This window comes from Gymnodraco acuticeps, unplaced genomic scaffold (genome assembly GCF_902827175.1).
Source record: "Gymnodraco acuticeps unplaced genomic scaffold, fGymAcu1.1, whole genome shotgun sequence".
Lineage (NCBI taxonomy): Eukaryota > Metazoa > Chordata > Actinopteri > Perciformes > Bathydraconidae > Gymnodraco > Gymnodraco acuticeps.
In genome coordinates this window covers 79,606-101,393 of record NW_022991400.1, presented here as the reverse complement: position 1 = coordinate 101,393, position 21,788 = coordinate 79,606, and the positions used below count along the sequence as shown (strand labels likewise).

Sequence of the window (21,788 nt, the reverse complement as noted above, 5' to 3'; positions counted from 1 at the left end):
TAGATTTAGAGTTTTGAACTATGATGAAGAGAACTCTGAACGTGAGTCAAGCTTTAAGCTTGTTTTTTGACATGGAGGAGGAACCTGTGATGTTGCCCTCTGTGTCGTATTGACAGAAACCGCTTTGAAGCGTGGCACAGATAAAGACAGAAAAAACTGATTTTTGTACATAATGTGTATATATATCTTTGTATTATATTTATAATAACACTTTTGCCTTATCAGAATGAAATCCCATGCTACCTCAATCAAACTTTCACATTATCATAGTTAGGGTTGGGAACCGAAACTCGGTTCCAGATGAGAACCGATAAGAAAATGCCGGGTACCGGGTACCCATACAAAATACACAATTTCGGTTCTGCTTAACGGTTCCTAAACGCGGTAGACCCTGTATTCCAGCGGGTCCGTCTGCACCGCGGTGCTGCGGTGACCCGGTGGAATACAAGGCGGACCTGGAGAATCACAGAACGGCCGGTCGTTAGCGGGCCGTTGACGGCCGGCTCGGTACGCTGACGGCCGGCACCGCCCTTCATTTTTTTAAACGGCATCATATAAATTGCGCTGACAGGCGACAGAGGTCCACAGTTGCCCCGCAGCGATGCTCCCCCGCCCTCCCGTAGACATTTCACGAGCTCAGTCACTTCATAACACCAAAGATAGGTCGCGGTAAACACTCTGAAGTGAGGCTCCACTACACTAAAAAAGAAAAAGAAAAGGCAAAGTGTAATGCCTGTTAATAGCTTGCCACAGGCATAGCTCAGTTAAAATAAAGCACAGCTATTGTGCAATACATTTGTATTGCATGTATATTTTTTAGTAACAATTTCAGTTAAAGCTTTTAAGAATAAATATATTTTTGTTATCTAAACGTTTGACCTCTTTATTTTACAATTTTGGAATCGAAACGGGGAATCGATAAGAACCGGAATCGATAAGCAGAACCGGAATCGAAATCGGAATCGATACATTTCAAACGATACCCATCCCTAATCATAGTGACATCCCATGTATATATTTCCAGCTTTTAAATGGTTTCGTTGTGTATGTTTGTGTTATGAAAAATAATATCATTTTCAAAATCTGTTTTTACGTTTTTTTTGTGATTTTGGGTCCAAAATGTAAATATAGTAGAAGATCACTGCTCTAAACAAAGTCAAAAATCCTACATCCAAACGAAATAAATATGATTAATTATGATGAATACGTTAAGTCTTGTTTGATATTTCCGGTGGAAATGGTGGACTATCGGACATTCAAAATGCAGCATATTTTCACTCTTACACACATATATTCTCCTTTTTACATACATACATTTTCACTCTTACACACATATATTCTCCTTTTACATACATACATTTTCACTCTCACACACGTATATATTTACACTCACACATTCATACATTTTGCTCTCATATTATCATATTTCAATGCACACATTCATATATTGTCACTCACACATTCATGCATTTTGTTCTCATATTCATATAATTTAATGCTCATATTTATACATTTTTCTCTCATGCGAAATCTACTAAAACAAAGTATGTCATGGTAGTGGTCAGCTGTTAAACACAAAAGTGTTCTTAAGGGCTGTAAATATAATAAACCTGTTGTCAATTTTAGACACAGGCTTATTATATTTACAGCCCTTAATAACATTCATTTTCTGGACTCAATGTGTGTCTTGGCCATTTTCTTTTTTCCAAGCAAACGAGTGCTTTTTTACATTACATTACATTGCATTTAGCTGACGCTTTTATCCAAAGCGACTTACGCTGCGTCCACACTACAGCGTCGACAGCTTCAAAAACAGTTTCCAACGCGTCTGCCCATTCACTTTGAATGGGGCGACGTCACGTTGCCTCGCTTTTCTCCGAACTGAATTGTGGGTAGCATAGCGGTCCGTCTCCGCCGGAGTAGCCAGCGCCAGCCAATCAAATCCCGTTTCTGAAAATCTGACAGCTCAAGCGCTAGCCAATCAAACCGCGTCTAAGCTGGGAGAGATATCCCGCCGTTGATTTCTATATTTCAAAAAAAGATGGAGGAGAAACTATTTATCGCCGTAGCAAATCACCCGGCTTTGTATGACCAGACCCTCTTCACCTACCGGGATACAAACCGGAAGAACCAGTCATGGAGGGAGGTGGCAGAGACAGTGGGTGAAACTGGTAGGTTTTCGCCTGTTTGGGGAGTTTATATATATATATTGCTCGCATAAAATCCCCGGGGTTTTTTGCTTTGTATGTCGGGGGCGGGAGATTCATGTGATTGGTTGTTGGTCGCGTTGCTCGAATAAAATCCCCAAGCTTCAGACACGCCCAGCTCCAAGTTTTTTTTGAAGCTGTAATGTGGACGCTCCGTTACAATAACTACATTCAACCAGGAAGACACAACCTTGAAGAAAACCGAATCATATAAGTACATCAGGTTTCATAGAGCCAAACATTTCAAGTGCTACTCAACTGGCTATAGATAAGCCAGTCCTTTATTAGTATATAAGTGCTCTGTTAGCAGTTCTTTGTTAGTAATTCTATCGCTCGAGGTGGAGTCGAAAGAGATGAGTTTTCAGTCTGCGTCGGAAGATGTGCAGGCTTTCCGCTGTCCTGATGTCAATGGGGAGCTCATTCCACCATTTTGGAGCCAGGACAGCAAACCCACGTGTTTTTGCTGATGGGAACTTGGGTCCCCCTCGCAGCGAGGGTGCAGCGAGTCGTTTGGCTGATGCAGAGCGTAGTGCACGCGCTGGGATGTACAGTTGAACCATGTCCTGGATGTAGGAAGGGCCAGATCCATTCGCACCATGGTATGCAAGTACCAGTGTCTTGAAGTGGATTCTAGCAGTTACCGGAAGTCAGTGAAGGGAGCGGAGGAGCGGAGTGGTGTGGGAAAATGTAGGAAGGTTGAAGACCAGACGAGCCGCTGCATTCTGGATGAGCTGCAGAGGTCGGATGGCACATGCAGGTAGACCAGCCAGGAGGGAGTTGCAGTAGTCTAGGTGTGAGATGACGAGAGCCTGGACCAGAATGCGTCGCTTTCTGTGTCAGCTGGGGACGTATCTTCCTGATATTGTAAAGCGTGTATCTGCAGCAACGGGTTGTAGCAGCGATGTTTGCAGTGAAGGACAGGTTGTTATCTAGGATCACACCCAGATTCCTTGCAGTCTGAGTCGGGGAAACAACAGAGGTGCCGATGTTGATTGTCAGGTCAAGAGTGGGACAATCTTTTCCCGGAAGGAAAAGCAGTTCAGTCTTGTCAAGGTTGAGCTTGAGGTGATGAGCAGACATCCACTGAGAGATGTCAGCTAGACAAGCAGAGATGCGTGCGACGACCTGGGTCTCTGAGCGGGGAAAGGACAGAATTAATTGGGTGTCGTCAGCGTAGCAGTGGTATGAAAAACCATGCGGGCTAATGACTGATCCGAGCGAGTTTGTGTACAGGGAGAAGAGGAGGGGACCGAGAACAGAGCCCTGAGGGACCCCTGTAGTTAATTGACAAGGGTCGGACTCGGACCCTCTCCAAGTTACCCTGTACGTACGGTCTTTGAGGTATGAGGTGAGGAGGGAAAGTGCTGAGCCTGACACTCCAAGTTCTGGGAGAGTGTGAAGGAGGATCTGATGGTTCACCGTGTCGAATGCAGCAGACAGGTCCAACAGGATGATGACAGAGGAGAGGGATGCTGCTTTGGCAGTGTGCAGTTCCTCAGTGACAGCAATGAGAGCAGTTTCTGTGGAGTGACCTGCCTTGAAACCAGACTGGTGCGGATCCAGAAGGTTGTTCTGATGGAGATAACAGGAGAGTTGTTTAAAGACAGCGCGTTCAAGTGTTTTAGACTGGAACGGGAGTAGAGAGACAGGTCTGTAGTTTATAACATCAGACGGGTTGAGAGTGGGTTTCTTTAGGAGAGGGTTTACTCTTGCCTCCTTGAGACTGTTTGGAAAGTGACCAGAAGTTAGAGAAGTGTTGATGAAATGGGAGAGAAACGGTAGAATATCAGGAGCGATAGTCTGAAGGAGGTTTGAAGGGATAGGGTCCAGAGGACAGGTGGTAGGGCGGGCAGAGGTAATGAGGGTAAGAACCTCACTTGGAGAGAGAGGGGAAAAGGAGGTTAGTGTGTGGGTGGAAGGGGGGTCTGGTGACCCAGCGGTGAGTAAAGGTGAGTCAGAAAAAGTAGAGCGAATATCATCAACCTTTTTTTTTTTTAAATCACTTCCGCGAGTTTCGCGGGCCTCCCCCTCGCTCCACTGACCATTAGACCATTTAGTAAGGGAAAAAGCAAAAGGGCAAAAACAGCTCTCAGACGCTCTTCAATTTACTTTTTTAATAAAGAAAAACAAATGGTCCGTAGATACACGGACTCATATAGCCTATGTATGTATACTGTAAGGAGAATGTATGTGCGTGAGAGGACCAGTATGAATTACGGCATAGAAATATGCAAACACAAACCTACAGACTGGGGGATGGGAGATCACAGGAGTGGTGTGTGGGGGGGGGGGGGGGGAGAGAGAGCTGTGGAATGTGACCCTTGGGAGAATTCCTCCACACATTCCGATGGCCAATTCGTTTTAAACAAAGAGTTCGCAACACAGGACAGCATAGGCAACATGGGGGGTGGGGGCTGGTGAACGGTCTGGTCAATGTTTGTAAACACAATCCCCAGGATGTGTCCTAATTAAACTAAAAGAGAAAATGCAGATATCATTCTCTCTCTCGACTCGCTGGTATCTCGAGCTGAGCGCTCATTGGTGTTCATACTGCTCACAGGCTGGGCTGCTGTGTATATCTAGTGTATTCATACTGTACCCATCCTCACTGTTTATTCATCATTCAACCATTTACACCTTCCTTTTTTCCCGTCAAGAGGTTGAAAAAGATTGAGTCCTATGTTTCCAATTGGTTCCCAAATCTGAACATTGACCAGTGGCATAAGATCAGGAGCCGGGTAAATGAGAGACTGAGGAGCCCCCGAAAAACAGATCCCGAAATAGCTCGTCCTGGTTTCCGCAGCAGATAGGCCTACACTATGGTGTCTGTTATGTCAGTTATTTTAAATAAAACGTTGAAAACTGAACTTGAAAATTGTTTCCTCTTTTTATTTTATTTATCATTTTCGGGACGGGGAGACGTGGGGAGACGTGTGTGATTACAAATTAATTTGCAGAAATGTAAAGTGATCTAACTAAGTTCTATTCATATTCTTGACGGGAAGAGCAGTGTAAATGGGTGGCCATATGCATTTGAAAAGCAATATAAATCACAGTTATTATACAATAGGCTATAAAAGCACCATCGATAACCATTACCTTTATCCAATTCAAACTTTGGACCGGAAAAAAGGAAGGTGTACATGGTTGGGCTATACTGTAGGCCTATACTGTATACATACAAAGGCCATTCAAGCTAGAGTTCTTCTGGAAATGTTCACATCAGGCACCTTCAAGTTAAACAATACTACAGTAAACAATTAACACAGTAGGCCTAAATTATGTGGATTAAACCACATTTATTTCGTTAAAAATAAACGAAATATGATTTTGTTTGAATGATTAAATGTCATCAGGCACCTTCAAGTTAAACAATCAGGTGCACACTTTAATGTGCCGCGACCTCCGGACTCGGCTTGACTCGGTTTAAAGAATGCACAAATATGTTTAATCGTTTATGTGAGATATGTACTAAGTAGCCTAAATACATTTGTTCCTGCTCAAGATTAGATTCAACTTTATTGTTATTGCACATATTGCAGGTACTAAGACAACGAAATGCAGTTTAGCTTCTAACCAGGGGTGCAACAAGCAGCAAAAAGTAATGTGCACAATACTACAGTAAACAATTAACACAGTAAATTATGTGGATTAAACCACATTTATTTCGTTAAAAATAAACTAAATATGATTTTGTTTGAATGATTAAATGTAGGGTGAATTGCCCCTAATGTGGGACATTTTTGCATTTCAGACTTCGGGAATATATTGCGATATGAAGCCGATACAATAAAACAAAATCCAGTACCATTCCGAAATCCCCAGTAATATTAGACACTAATAATTAGGGATGGGTATCGTTTGAAATTTATCGATTCCGATTTCGATTCCGGTTCTGCTTATCGATTCCGGTTCTTATCGATTCCCCGTTTCGATTCCAAAATTGTAAAATAAAGAGGTCAAACGTTTAGATAACAAAAATATATTTATTCTTAAAAGCTTTAACTGAAATTGTTACTAAAAAATATACATGCAATACAAATGTATTGCACAATAGCTGTGCTTTATTTTAACTGAGCTATGCCTGTGGCAAGCTATTAACAGGCATTACACTTTGCCTTTTATTTTTATTTTTTAGTGTAGTGGAGCCTCACTTCAGAGTGTTTACCGCGACCTATCTTTGGTGTTATGAAGTGACTGAGCTCGTGAAATGTCTACGGGAGGGCGGGGGAGCATCGCTGCGGAGCAACTGTGGACCTCTGTCGCCTGTCAGCGCAATTTATATGATGCCGTTTAAAAAAATGAAGGGCGGTGCCGGCCGTCAGCGTACCGAGCCGGCCGTCAACGGCCCGCTGACGACCGGCCGTTCTGTGATTCTCCAGGTCCGCCCTGTATTCCACCGGGTCACCGCAGCACCGCGGTGCAGACGGACCCGCTGGAATACAGGGTCTACCGCGTTTAGGAACCGTTAAGCAGAACCGAAATTGTGTATTTTGTATGGGTACCCGGTACCCGGCATTTTCTTATCGGTTCTCATCTGGAACCGAGTTTCGGTTCCCAACCCTACTAATAATACAGTAAACTATTAACACTGTACATATTATTGTTTGCCCGTGGGATTAGGATGATCGGTAGTGAGACCCGTGCTGCATTTTCCTCCAGTCGGATGTGATTAAGCGATTATTTTTGTTGTTGTAAACTCACGTGGGTTAAATTTAGTGCATTCATTTCAACTCGTGAACATATGATACATTAAATGATCGTGAGGATGATGATTGAAAATCGTTTGTTTGAGCCTGGATGCATTTCCTGATCTAAAAACATAGCGATGGTTTTGTACTTACGCCAACGTGAATTAAATATTATTTTGTTAAATAAAAACATGGTGATGTTTAGTAAATGATTACATGTCTCTTATTTAGCACAGAATATGATCCTATCCGTGACATATGGATCTTAACAAATATCCGCTATATCAGATACCTGAAGATCAGCTGTTTATTTCACATGAGTTCCAGTGTGGCAGCTTTTCACGGCTACCCCTGGTGGATCCATGATCCATTGCAGCTGGTTTCATTATAATTAAATGTATTTATCAAGGGGGCGTTTCAAGTCCTGCGGGGGGTTTTCCTTTTCAGCAGGGGCCCACCCCGTGCCGATCACGGACCCGCACAGGTAGGCGTCTGAAATGAAGCGCTACATCTGTATCAAACCTGCCATTTCTAGGTAAAATCATTGAAAAAGTTGTTTTTCAACAGTTGAGTAATTTCTTGCATTTAAATAGTTGTTTCGATGTGTTCCAGTCAGGCTTTCGTCCAAACCACAGCACTGAGACTGCTCTTGTAAAGGTCTTCAATGACATCCACTTAAACACAGACAGTGGCAGAACTTCAGTGTTAGTATTATTAGATCTCAGCGCTGCGTTTGACACTGTTGACCACAGCATATTACTCGACCGACTAGAAAACTGGGTGGGACTTTCGAAAACAGTTCTAAATTGGTTTGAATCCTACTTAAAGGACAGAAACAACTTTGTTTCTATAGGTAAATACTAGGGCCGGGACTTTAACGCGTTAATTAAGATTAATTAATTACACAAAAATTAACGCGTTAAAAAAATTAACGCATTTTAATCGCACTTATTTTTGCACCGCGGAACGTTTCTTACTGGATGAGTTTCAGGCGTACCGATTATACTGGAGCACCAACTAACGTTCATGACTTCAGACAACAACAAACCACAGTGAACAACAGTGGGAAATGTTGTTTTAAAAAACGGACGGATGGAAGCGTCGATAAGAGCACGGTTGTGTGCAAATTATGCAAAAAGGAATTCGCATATCACCGCAGCACATCAAGCCTCAAGTATCACCTCAATGCAAAACATATAGCAGCTAGCGTGGAAGCGTGGACGTTAGCCTCTTTTATCGCGTTCACACCAAAAAGAGCCGGTACTAAAATTAGTTCATAAGAACCTTTTTACCCCCACGAAAGTCACTGCTAGAGAGCAGAGAGCTGCTAGAGAGCAGGAACTTTCGTGCGGCTCTCTTGTGAGAAAAGAGCTATATTTCTGATTGGCTGGGCGGATTGCAAACCACACCCCATAAAACTCCCAAAAAGGAGAAGCTGCTGGGAGTCCCAGCAGCTTCTACTGAAGCCAGTCCCCAACTCCGGGGACTTCCGGCCGGGGACTTTGGGTGGCAGTATACGCCGTGAAGTGGTTTGCGGCCTGCCAGTAAACCCAAAGCAGAAGAAGAAGAAGTGACGTCAGCGGCTTCATTTGCCTAATCCACCCCCAGGTTCAAAGAGTTCTCATGAACTAAATTCTCATGAACCTTTGTGGGAAAAGTACTGCGGTGTGAATGCGCCTAATGGTATACTAAAATCCATGTGAAAAAAAATTGCTTCTCACTGTTCTTATGTCAAATATGTATATGCGATTAAAAATGCGATTAATTTCGATTAATTAATTACAAAGCCTCTAATTAATTAGATTAATTTTTTTAATCGAGTCCCGGCCCTAGTAAATACACATCTGAGTTGACAAATATGACATGTGGGGTACCTCAAGGCTCCATCTTAGGGCCTCTTCTCTTTAACATCTACATGCTACCACTGACTCAGATAATGAAAAACAACAATATAAGTTACCATAGCTATGCGGATGACACACAAATGTACGTAACAATTTCACCAGGAGACTATGCTCCAATTCAAACACTGAGTAAGTGCATTGAACAAATCAATGACTGGATGTGTCAGAACTTTCTCCAATTAAACAAAGATAAAACTGAGGTAATGGTTTTTGGAGCCAAGGCAGAACGTATAAAAGTTAGCGCTGAGCTTCAGTCTGCAATGTTCAAAACAACAGATAAAGCCAGAAATCTAGGTGTAGTCATGGACTCTGACCTGAGTTTCAACAGTCACATTAAAACAGTTACTAAATCAGGCTACTATCACCTACAGAATATATCTAGGATTAAAAGACTAATGTCACAGCAGGATTTGGAAAAACTTGTCCATGCTTTTATCTTCAGTAGACTCGACTACTGCAATGGTGTCTTCACAGGTCTCACTAAAAAATCTATTAGGAAGCTGCAGCTGATTCAGAACGCCGCTGCTCGAGTCCTCACTAACACTAAGAAAGTGGATCACATCACTCCTGTTCTGAAGTCTTTACACTGGCTTCCTGTGTGTCAAATAATAGATTTCAAAATACTGCTGCTGGTTTAGGCCCAAAATACATTTCTGACCTCCTGCTAAATGATGAAACATCCAGATCTCTCAGGTCTTCAGGGACTGGTCAGCTTTCTGTCCCCAGAGTCAGAACTAAACACGGAGAAGCAGCGTTCAGTTATTATGCTCCAAATATCTGGAACAAACTCCCAGAAACCTGCAGGTCCGCTGCAACTCTGACTACTTTTAAATCCAGACTAAAGACTTTTCTTCTTGCCGCTGCTTTTAATTGAACTATTCATATCTTAGACTGCACTGTAACTTTTATCCATGTACTTTTTCTTTTAATGTTTCTTTTATTATCTTTTCTTTTTAATGACTGATTTTAAATGCCATTTTCTTAATGTCTTTCATTTTTTGTAAAGCACTTTGAATTGCCTTGTGTTGAAAGGTGCTATATAAATAAACTTGCCTTGCCTTGCCTCGCCTTACTGGGCTTGGGTGTGAACATATAACATGTCATTTCTTATAATAGTTGTTTTGTTTGAAACATACCTGCAGACACTCCCCCTGGCTTTAAGCCGGTTGTTATGTTAGTATAATATAATTGGTTTAAAAATGTAATTGTTTCTTTTTTAATTTGGAATTAATTTAGGTTGCAGGTATCAATCAGTATTAAGGCTGCCTATTTTGCTCCAGGTAATACTTGGCTTTGATTGGATGGTTTACTTTTGGGAGTTTTGGCTCATTTCTACTGTCTGGATATAGTGACATGATAAAACATTATCTTGTATAAAAGGTACCAAATGAACCATTTAAAAACCAGGGGGAAAACAAGCCTTATGACTTATTCCTGTGTGTTTTATTTTTTTTTTAGGAACTGAAGAAGGAATCCAAAGAGGTCAAGGAAACAAAGACTGAGCCGAAAGAAGAAGCCTCTCTGCCTCTAAGGAGAGAGAAGAGCGCAGGAAACGTGGCCAACCTGGTCCAGAGAATGAGCACCATCGGCATCCCCACCGGGGGCTTCCTGCCTCAGCCCCCAGCAGCTTCAAAGAGTAAGATGCAGTAGTCACATGTGTATAACTGCCTGGATGAGTTGTGGCTTACTGCAATGGGTCAACACTTATTAGCAAATATGTTTTCACCTGTGTGTGCCATATGTGTGCTCGTGTGTCCTCTCATGCATATTTGTGTGTTGCATACCAGCACCGTGTCCAGTCTTGCTCAAAGATCCTATTATGAGTTTTTTCTTTGTCTTTTTCAACCTAGCTACAGTTTCTATTCTTACATAATGGCAAGTTTTTTTTAGGTTCAACTTCAGGGAAAAATGCAACTGTAAAAAGCTGCTAATGGTGATGTTTTGCATTTGAGCAATACAAAGTGACATACAGTGTAATAGGACAACTGGCTCAGGATGGATAGATCATCTACTAATTGAAGAAACAGTGATTCCATTCATTTTCATTAAAAGGAGAATAGAGTGGTGCAGGAAGGACCCGGAAATGAGTCAGTATTTGACCACCTTCTGATTCCCTTGTCATTGGGTTTTTTAAGTTGTTTGTAGTTAGATGCCTGAAATAAGATCTGTGGTTAACACAAGCTGAAGAGATTTTTTACTTCTTGTTCTACAGCATCAAATATGCAAGTAAATACCCCACTGATTAATGTCTGAAGCTTATACGAGTCTTAAAAACAGCAATTCTGACGGGAAGTCATGTGATTATGATGTAGTCCCTTTATAGCCTAACATTAGCTTTCTACTTCTGGTGATTGCATTTACGCTTCAGAAATCATTAAGGTGGTGTTAATGTGGGAAATGATCCTGCCCAACAACGCGTTTTCTGCAATATTTCCCAAATCCAATAAAAAAATGTGTTGAGGGAGCCTTTGTGATGCTAACATCCGGGGCGGCCTACACAAATAGGTAATCATCGCACAACTATGTAGCTGGTACACATTCAAAGTGAGCCTACCGTAACAATGAGCTAGAGTCGATGCCAAGTTTGGGGCTAACCCTCTTCACTTTAATCAGCAGGTGGCAAGCAAGACATGGGAACTTGGCCTGAGGCTTGAGGAGTTGTAGCTGTATTCACTGACAAATAAACTGCTTACGTTACTGCCACGTTTATATTCTCCTTCATAGATCAGCTCACATGCATGCGGCGTCTTTTGTTGCATTGCTGAAAACGTCTTTAAACACAATCACACCAATACTATCTCTTGTTTAGTGGTTATATTTTCAGATAGTTGAGCAGGGTGTGCCTGCTGCCTGCCACAGACTCACCTTTGGAACATTCTCAGAGCATTTTTAATGCTCTCCTGCTTCCTTGATTAACCCTTTGCTTGCTTGCCAGTTCTTACACCGCCCCCTTTTGACATTTGATTAGAGATGAAAACATGCTCTTCACACAGCCGAGCCCTTCCCTTTTGATTAAACTCAGACTGGCGCTAACCAACATGCACATGTGAGGCCATACAACAGGTTGGTTAACTAAGCTGGTGTTTTGTTGACCCACCTTTCACAGAGCCTAAGAGGAGACAGTGCAAGTCTCTGTTTGACTATCAGCCACAGAACGAGGATGAGCTGGAGCTGAAGATCGGAGACATCGTAGACATCACTGAAGAGGTATTTAACGCATGCTTTGACTTTATACAATGTAAATGTCCAATATGTGTACGTCACTTCTGATAACAGTGCTTTTGGAGAAGCTAGGGGGAGTGTACATGTTTGAGATATCTGCCATGGCCTTGCCTTTTTCCATTGGTCACCCTTTAGTGTTTTGGATAAACAATCACATTTTTGGTCTGTAATTTGAGACACTGTTATAGGTGTATATTACAACCACTTAATGCATTTAACCACTGAATATACTCCAACTGTTAAATAGTTATTTGTGGTTCCGCTAGTCAGAACAGGAAAGAGACAGGACTGTGTTTTTTTAAACTGTTCGCAACATGAAGGGCTAATAATAAATGAAAGGGATGTGTGTGTGGAAAAATATACTTAAATTAGTAGGCACATGCAAAGTCTTTTAAACACAGCAAACACTGCTTACATAGTCAATTCCTGACTCCTTTCATATTGTCGGTAAGCGAGAATGCATTTCTTTTTACATATGTAACGTGTATCAAATGCCACAACAACACTTCACAATGTGTCCAATGTATTTAACTGAACAGTAAACAGTTTAGTTTACTTTTTTTAGTCTACCGTTCAAACCCTCCAAATAGAGGCGATTTTTGTTGGAATTGCAGAAAGAGGTTTTGATTAAGTGCGTTATAGGACAAAAAGTAAAATGACTGTTTCTATCAAAAGAGACTCCAGTGGCGTCGAAGAGAGCATATTGATTGTATGTTCATTTATTATAATTACTTTAATTAATAGGGATTTAGACATACTTCTTTGGACATACCTGTTAGTCTTCAATGATTATCCATTTACTTTCCCATTAGCCTGTCCACCCTGGTTTCATGTATTTGTGCCAAGCAGATCTGCAAGAGATAAATACCACAATCATTGTCACTGAGAACAAAGCCAGATGTTAGTGGGTGTGAGTGTTGTTTTTGCAGTAGGTTGCATTTAAAATGACAAAAACATTACCATGTCAGGTGGATTATATCTCCTAATGTCCTCTCTGTGCAGGTTGAAGAAGGCTGGTGGAGTGGCAACGCGAACGGCAAGTCAGGACTGTTTCCCTCCAACTTTGTCAAAGAGCTGGATGCCTCTGGAGAGGAGGGGGAGTCCAACGACACAGCGGCAGAGGAGACTGGTGAGAGAGCAACTGCAAACAAGATGGGCCTCATTAGTGTGAATGATGCAGCTCAGTTGGGATCAAACATTAACAAAGGTGTGCTGGAAATGTATGTTTGGTTAGGAGCGATACCAGAACAAGCCCAAGGCAAGTGCATTTGCTTGAATTAAGCAAATTGACTGAATTTCTGGTTCTTCTTAAATGTTACTGTGGCTGTCATCTGCGCAGAGTCTATTTTTAATATCTCTGTCAGACTCTGTTCAAGACTTTGGAGAACTCGTTGAGACAGAAGATTGCATTATGATGATTATTATTGTATTGTAAGTGAAGTGTAGAAAAGGTGGTGTTCAGATTGTCATTGCAGGACAGGTGAAACAGGTCTCAACAAGCAGCTTGACTGAGTGTTCAGTCTGTAGCTGGATGTTTCTGAGCCTTTTAGTCTGCTAGTTATATGACTGGGATCTACTGCTGAGTGTGGGGTGTGTGTGCACATGTAAGGATCCACAGCTTGAGGTTAGATATTAAGGGATTACATTTAAACGCTACAATGTGAGAACATATAGTGTAGGGTCAAATATCATAACTACCTTTTACAAATTTGATACTTAGCTTCGCATGGAAATCCTGACCACCCTGTCAATGTTCGTCTTTCCGCGTATTAGACAACAACGTACTAAATAAACCAACGACTTGACTTACAATATTGATTTGAAAATGGTAAATTGATTTAAAGGGGACCTATCATGAAAAAAGCACTTTTTGATGTCTTTTATAAATAAATGTGTGTGAGGACACTCACAAAGTGTCAGAAAATAAAACCCTCTCTCTTTTCCCACTTCTCTAAAAACGGGGGTACAACGGAGTTGATCCAGATTTGCGTCCTATATGACGTAATATCTTAAATGTGGGCTGGCTTTACACCCAAGGCCCTATCAGAAACATCTTTGTATCAGAATCAATGCCCGACTGTTTTGGACGTAATATGGTCTGTGTTTACATTAGCAAGCATCGCTAACGGCCCGTCTACACTACAGGCGTCGAAAAAGCTTGAAGCTGGGCGTGTCTGAGGCTTGGCGATTTTTTGCGAGCAACGCGACCAACAACCAATCACATGAATCTCCCGCCCCCGACATACAAAGCAATAGCAATGTTAAAACGAAGTAAACTGGATATAAAATCCCCAAACAGGCGAAAACCTACCAGTTTCACCCACTGTCTCTGCCACCTCCCTCCATGCCTCGCTCCTCCGGTTTGTATCCCGGTAGATGAACAGAGACTGATCAAACAGCACCGGGTGATTCACTACCGCTATAATGAATTTTCCCTCCATTTTTTTGAATATGAGGAAATGACCTGCGTAGTCTCTCCCAGCATACACGCGGTTTGATTGGCTAGCTTGTACTGGCAGATTTGCATAAACGGGATTTCATTGGCTGACGCCAGCTTCGAGCAAGCATCGAGCCTCAAAAGTTGAACATTGTTCAACTTTTGACGCCGATAGACGCTCGCGATGCTTGCAACGCCTTGCCATGCTACCCACAATGCAGTTCGGCGAAGTTTGAAAATATCCTACGTCACCTCATTCAAATGAATGGGCGAAGCGTTGAAAGCATTTTTTGACGCCTGTAGTGTAGACGGGCCGTGACACTCAGAGCTAGCCTGTACTGGAGAGAGTATGTGTAAAGAAGCAGGAAATAAAACAATTTAGTTTACCATGAACCAGTCTTTAAATGCTGCAGGGCCCATACCGTGTTCCTGTTAGTGTGCACTTCCTGTTTGTTTGTCTGTCTTCTTTGGATATGAAGTGGTTACATTTAAACGCAACAATGTGAGAACATATCAAATATCATACCATCGTTTCCCATCATGCATCTGTTTTGTTTTTTAATTAGGTCTTGAGTATTAACATTCTAAAAACTGCTACTAGGTAGTTTTATGAATTCACAATTTGAACACCTTCTTGTGTCTTGAAGTGAAAATGTCTTATTCAAGATAAGTTCTAATATACGGTATAGAGTATTGCAGCAGGAAGCAAAGCAGTAAGACTGGACACTTATTAAATCACCCCCCATCTCACCCTGTTTTATCTCCCCCGCAGATGGAAGTGGAATGGAAAGCGGCTCCACCCCCACATCCCCTCAGCCCGCCTCAGGGAACGGAGTAGTTGCTCAGCCCAAGAAGATCAGAGGCGTGGGCTTCGGAGATATTTTCAAGGAAGGCTCGGTCAAACTAAAGGCCCGCCTGCCGAGCCCCGACATAGAGGAGAGGAAGGGCAGAGTAAGTGTGACGCAACCTCTAAATATATACAGTATCTGTGACATAAGACATGTTGTTAGAGCTCAACTCAATAGAAAAGCAATATGTCCTTTGTAATATAACAACGTATTTCACATGAAATATTAGCAACATTACGAAAGAAACCGGAGCACTATCTACCATTTGGAGATATTGATCACCACGCAGACAGTGTAAATAGACATTTTACAACTAATTTAATTGAATAGTTAAATGATCAAACAGTAATTGAGACGGCAACAATCTTTTTCATTGAAAAGAGACAGAGACTCATTAAAGTTACTGATAGACATTCGTCCTTTTTCATTTTCCAAGTTCCACCCAGGCAGTGTAGATTTTCAGCCTTTTTTTATTTTACACTTAACAGTTGGGGCCTTTATCAACATAGTAATCTTTTTTAATTTTTCCAATATTAAGAAGTAGTCGCCAACAAAAAAGTGCTGCACCCAACGTTTTAGTTCAGCCATCCTGAGCGCTTACATGTGAATATATCTTAAGAAAAAACCTCTAGTGATGTCACTGTGGAAATCAGAGGAAAACCAGTTATTGGCCCTGTCTTTCAAATGGAAACTATCATAAAAAAGACCAAAAGCTGATTTGCTTGAGCGGATTGGGAGAGTACCCTGGATGTTGCTGCCGGCGAGTGTTTTATCCCCATACACAAGTTTGAGAGCATGTTCTGGATGGAGATCACGGTGAAAAAACAATGTCAGACAAATATATAGTAGCACAAACAGATACTAAACGGCAAGGTTGCGATGCTAGTCTGTCTTGGAAGAAGTGAACTTAGTCATCGACACATAAAAATACACTATATGGACATTTGTCATTTATAAGGGCTTCGCTAAGTCTATGTTTTGGCACATATATTATGTATTTGAAAAGACATTATGTATTTGAAGGGACTCAGGGGTGAACTCTGGAGCACTGTTGTGTGTGACTCAGAGTGAGACTACAGCCCAGTCAAAACATTGAGTGAGTCAGAGATATAGTGACACCTCTTAGGGGCCAGTGTACACCATAAGAACTGCTTGCTATTGTTAATCTTCTGAATCCCCGTTCCTTCACACCTTTCCAGTGTTGAAGTTTGCGAGCGTTTTGGTTGCTTTCCATACAGACGTCTGTCATTTACATCCACTCCAGTTTTCTATAGCTCTCTTTTGTCATTCATTACAACTATTTCTCTCTCCGTTTTGAAATGAGTTTCATCAATCGCAACACTTTGTAATATTCCAGGAGAGAAAATTGGCCTCATATTTGAGCGATATCATTTATTCCCTTCTCTATGACGCCCATCTCTTCACACAGATCATGTCTGAGAAACAATTATTTTCCAGCATCACTTTACACCAACTAGTTTTAACAAGAGAATACAGAGTCAGGAATATTTCAGCATTCAGTACATACATCATAAAGTTACTTTACAGTACATTTCTGGTGAGCGCTGCAATGTTCTCCCGACTAGCTTTCTGTTTGTCGTGGTGGTTTTCTACCTGAATGTGTATGTTGTCGATGACTCACAGCAGGTCTATTGCAGTGTGATGTAGCAGCCAATTCAAGCCCTTTTTAAGCAGGCCGTTTCTCATCCTTTACCTGTTATTACCAGCAATGATCTAGTCAGAGACATTAATATCTTAGATTTTTCATTTTCATTCAGTCGGTGATCTTTTAGTTGAGCTGATAACATCTGACTGTTTCCTCTTAACTTTTATCTTGCAAGATAAACAAGTCATCAGATGTAGCAATGCATGCAAATCAGATGACCTGGAGCCCAGCACATTTACATGAATAGTCTCAGTAAATAAAATATATGCAAAATGTTGACAGTTGACAGTTATCTGAGGCAGACTATATAAACAGCCGCCAGGCTCAGTAACATCTCATAAATCTATACGAGATATGTTTTATCTATGTAGTGTATTTCTATGCTGTTTTACGTTTAGATCTATGGCCATGCATACGCGAGACATTTGGGGATCCGATTGGTTGATGTCCATTTTCCCCCTGAGCCACAGCCAGTGTTCTGACTAGAGTTTCTAGAGATCGGTTGTTTAATGCCCACACTAAAGGAGCAGACCCAGATTGACGTGAAGTGTCATTGTTTGTTGTGAATACACTTGTTTAGCTGTCATCAGCACATGCACTCGACATTACATGACATGTTACTTGTTAGACGCTTTTATCCAAAGCTAGTTACATACTCAATACTGTGGACAATCCCCACAGGAGCAATTTAGGGTGAAGTGTCTCAGGGACACAACGACATGCTGACTGCAGTGGGGTTTGAACCTGTGACCCCCTGATCCCAACACCTACGGACAACCCACTACGCCACACATCACATTCAAACAGGAAATACCACTTATAACCATTGACTATTGAGGGAAGCAGGATTTATTTTTTATAATTAGTTTACTCCTTTGCAATTGAAAATAAAAAAGGAAGGACAATCGGATCATTGGCTTGTAAATATAAACTTGCATGTGTAGCAGGTGATAACATGAGCTCACTGCTAAGTTCACTCCGATCTGAAACTCTCTCCACTTCTCCTTCTCTCTCCTCACAACAGCCCTCACTCTTTTTCAAAACTAACATGGCTTCTTCACTTTCCACTCCTCACATCCCCCCACATGTCATTCTCTCACACGCCTCAGAACCCCCTCTGCCTGCGCTAGTATCAAGTACACAAAGAGTCTGGCATTCTTCTGTCTGTTTATGATGATTTTCTCTTACGCAAAGTGCTATTATACTAATATCCAATTGTTAGTGTTAGGAGTTATTTTCGATGTATTAATTCCTATTGGTACCATAGCAAAGTTATACTCCTTAACAGCGACGTGCAGTCAGGGGAGGCAGAGCCTCACCTGTCATACTCCAATGTAACGGAAAAACAACTAAAGAAAAACTAAATAGTAATAATAATAAAATGTCTCCACTGATCTGTGTTGTAAATGTGATTTCTGTTTGATTCCAATCGCTTTTTATAGTCAAAATCAGCAAATTTGCCGAGCTCCGCTACAACTACGGGTAGCGATGAGAAGTGAGGCAGGGACGAGCTCTGCCTCTCGTAAGCCCACAGTAACTGGCTGGAGCGCGGGCACTAATTTAGCGCGGGCACTTATTTTGTGAGCGCGCTCAAGCCAGTTACTGTGGGGTAAGGTGAGGCACAGATGAGCTCTGCCTCACCTCAGAATGCGTCACCCCACAGAAACTGGCTGGAAAGCGGGCCCTAAGCGCATGCCTGCACCATCTCACTGTATGTCACCAATGTAATGTTTGTAGATCCCTTTATTACATTTATCCTCGCCATCCATAGTCTCTAAATAACTTATTTCACGTATATATGATATTTAGGCTTGCTGGTCTCATCATACAACGACAATGAAAAAAGCACCAGGGGAGGCAGCCATAACCTCTGCCGCACTGAAGGGGGCGCAAGTGAGCCCACAGGTTCTTGTTGCTACTGTTATTCTACGCAGAGACGGTAGACGCAACAACAAACTAGACTTTTGAAACTAGAGGAAGATAAGGAGGACTTTTACAAAAAAGTAATAGAGATTGTTGTCCAGAAGGATAGCATGGACTTCATCTTCAAGTCAAGGTAAGACCACAATTGTAATGAAAATGGGATCTTATTAAGAAAGAACAATCCAATATTTAGATTTTTGGTATCCTTTTGTTGAACGGTCTGTTTAAAATGAATCGAAGCATCAGACTAAAAAAGCTTTTGAAAATACCCGAATATTTCGATTACGGTCAAAATATAATATTTGTAAATCTGACTCTGAAATAGTCAGTGCCTCACCAGCCATGAACCTCACCGTGCGTCACTGCTCCATAAATGTTTCTTATTTTAGTTATCTTCTTTTATTTGCACAGTCTTTTTTTGCCTGTTACTCACTAATCCTCACTTAGAAACTATAACATTACACATCCCTTGTATAGCAAAAAAGGTACAAGTTGTGTAGCTTTTCACCATTAAAATGAATATTCCACTAATATTTAAGATGACATGCAATCTTTAATACTCTAAATTGATGCGTCTTTGCATTCAAATGGGATTTCCGCCTATAGAGGGCTTGTTTGACCTTGCGAAAAAACAGTGACCCTCTTTAGAAAGCTCATGATGTTGATATTAATAATAAACAGGAATTATATTGCAAAGTAGCCTACTTTGTTTCCCAAACATTTTTTTTCACTCCTGTCGGTTGGGGGGGGGGGGGGCTCATCTCACAATGTCGCTTGGGGCCCCAAGTTGGCCAGGGGTGGCCCTGCACGTTACGGCTTTCCCGCGGCGTTCACAAAAGATCGCGGCCACTCTAATCAATGGGTGCTATTCATGGAGTATAATAAGAACTGGATACAGCGTGGGAGGCGGGGCCTCATTCATTCCTATGAGAGTTGCTCATTAGCGCATGATGATAAAATGGCCCAACTTTTGAGAGAGTGAAACGTCACAGATTACCCAGCATGCCTGAGAAGTACCCGTATGTGCGCTCATAGCGCATGCGCAACTTTAACCAAAAATGCTCGTTCACATCAAGCACGTCAATTTGCGTACACGTAACAGCACCGTGCGTTCATGACAGCATGGTAATGGTTGTTATTATGATGGATTTGATATTAACGAGGCGGCAGTTAGAAGCTAGCGGCTAGCTAGTAATTATGCTAATGTACACATCAATCGTTATGTACTTATATTAGGCTGTAACAGGATCTAGTGATATCCAATAGAGCTTCATTTAGCATGAAATAATTATTGCACTGTATATATATATATATAGTGCAATAAGCTTCTTAGTGCAATAATAAGCTACAGGGACGTTAATCTAACGTCGGTAATATTAACTTTATTTAATACACCATTTACGGTACAAGATTTAATCATACAGCCCATGTAGTATAATATTTTACAAATGATGAATTACAGCAAACATGTGCAATATATCCATTCTTACAGCTCCGTGGGCTGGCAGTAAGGCGATATGGGTCCGTTGTTATTGTGCATCCATGGGTAAAGAGAAACTCATGTAGTGCTGAACACGTAATATGAAGTGTTCATATACAAAAAGGCGCATTTGCGTACCAACATTGAGAGGAGAGGGAGAGAGAAGAGAAAAGAGAGAGAGAGAGAAAGATATTTGCGAGTTGCATATGAACTCAGGGCCGGCCCGTCGCACTGGCGTTGATTTTCGCCTAGGGCGCCAGATCTGTGGAGGCGCTGCACTGGCAGTTCTGGGAGGGAAAAACACATTTTTGACCGTTGGGGCTCATCCTAATTTTCGGGCCTTGATGTAACAACATTCATAATTAAGTAAATGTAACACCCTTTTCACCCCGGTTACACGTTTCATTTGCCCTGTACGATGGGCGCTGTAAGTGATGGAAATGGGGGATGTTGGCTTATCTGGCGCCCGCAGCTCACAGCCAAAATGCGAGTGAGCGAGGGAGAGAGGGAGGGTGCACCGGTACCGGCGCTGTTGTTATTAGAATCTGGTGCTAGCTGCGGATATAAGAAGAAGATGTTTCTACAATGATACGATACGATACGATATTACTTTATTGTCAGATCAAGTCTGAAATTTGACTTGCGTCACAGCAGCTCCATGTCCAACATCAACAGACAAATATGCATACACAAATACATGAAACACAAACATTTAACATAACAGCACAATCAGTGAGAGAAAAACATGCTCAAAGAGCCTTCAGCGTGCATTTGGTCTGGGATTTAGCTCTGTATTTACTGTGAGGACTGACTGATGCACAAAGGAGTGCTTCAGTCTGACTTTATTGAATCGTGGGACCCTGTATCTCCGATTAGATGGTAGCAGTTCATATTCACTGTTCAGAACATGGTTTGGGTCAGAGATTATGTGGTTGGACAGCCTCACTAGGTTGTTATGATAGGCTGAGTCATAGAGTCTCTGACAGGGTTGACCAACAATCTTTGAGCAGATCTTTAATGTGGAGGGAGAGTCCTCTCCAGTCAGACTGAGGCTGATAACTACAGCTCAGTGAGGTAAAGGACTCTGAGTGTTTAGATAGTTAACTTTAGTCTAAGTTCAAACGGTTTGGTCACAATTTATGTAAAACACAATATTTTCAAGGCACTCCTTTATAATTATTGGGATAAACAGGTTTGAAATCATTCCAATGTATACTATAGGACAGTAAACCAAACATATCCTTTTAAAACTGGACTTTTGACCCAAACCCAGCTGTTGACTTGACTCCGCGCTATATACATATATATATATACATATATATACATATATATTATATATATATATATATATATTATATATGTATATATATATATTATATATGTATATGTATATATATATATTATGTATAT

The 21,788-nt window shown here is 41.5% G+C and overlaps 1 protein-coding gene across 3 annotated transcripts in view; it reads left to right on the top strand.

The window, feature by feature from the left end:
• The window catches only part of cd2ap (CD2-associated protein), a 120,384-nt gene that overhangs the window by 40,424 nt on the left and 58,172 nt on the right, over positions 1–21,788 (top strand). For all 3 annotated transcript variants that reach the window (XM_034195679.1, XM_034195678.1, XM_034195680.1), the window contains exons 3-6: positions 10,261–10,438; positions 11,909–12,009; positions 13,027–13,153; positions 15,234–15,412. In XM_034195679.1, coding sequence (XP_034051570.1) covers positions 10,261–10,438; positions 11,909–12,009; positions 13,027–13,153; positions 15,234–15,412 — 585 coding nt within the window. The remainder of the gene's footprint in view (positions 1–10,260; positions 10,439–11,908; positions 12,010–13,026; positions 13,154–15,233; positions 15,413–21,788) is intronic.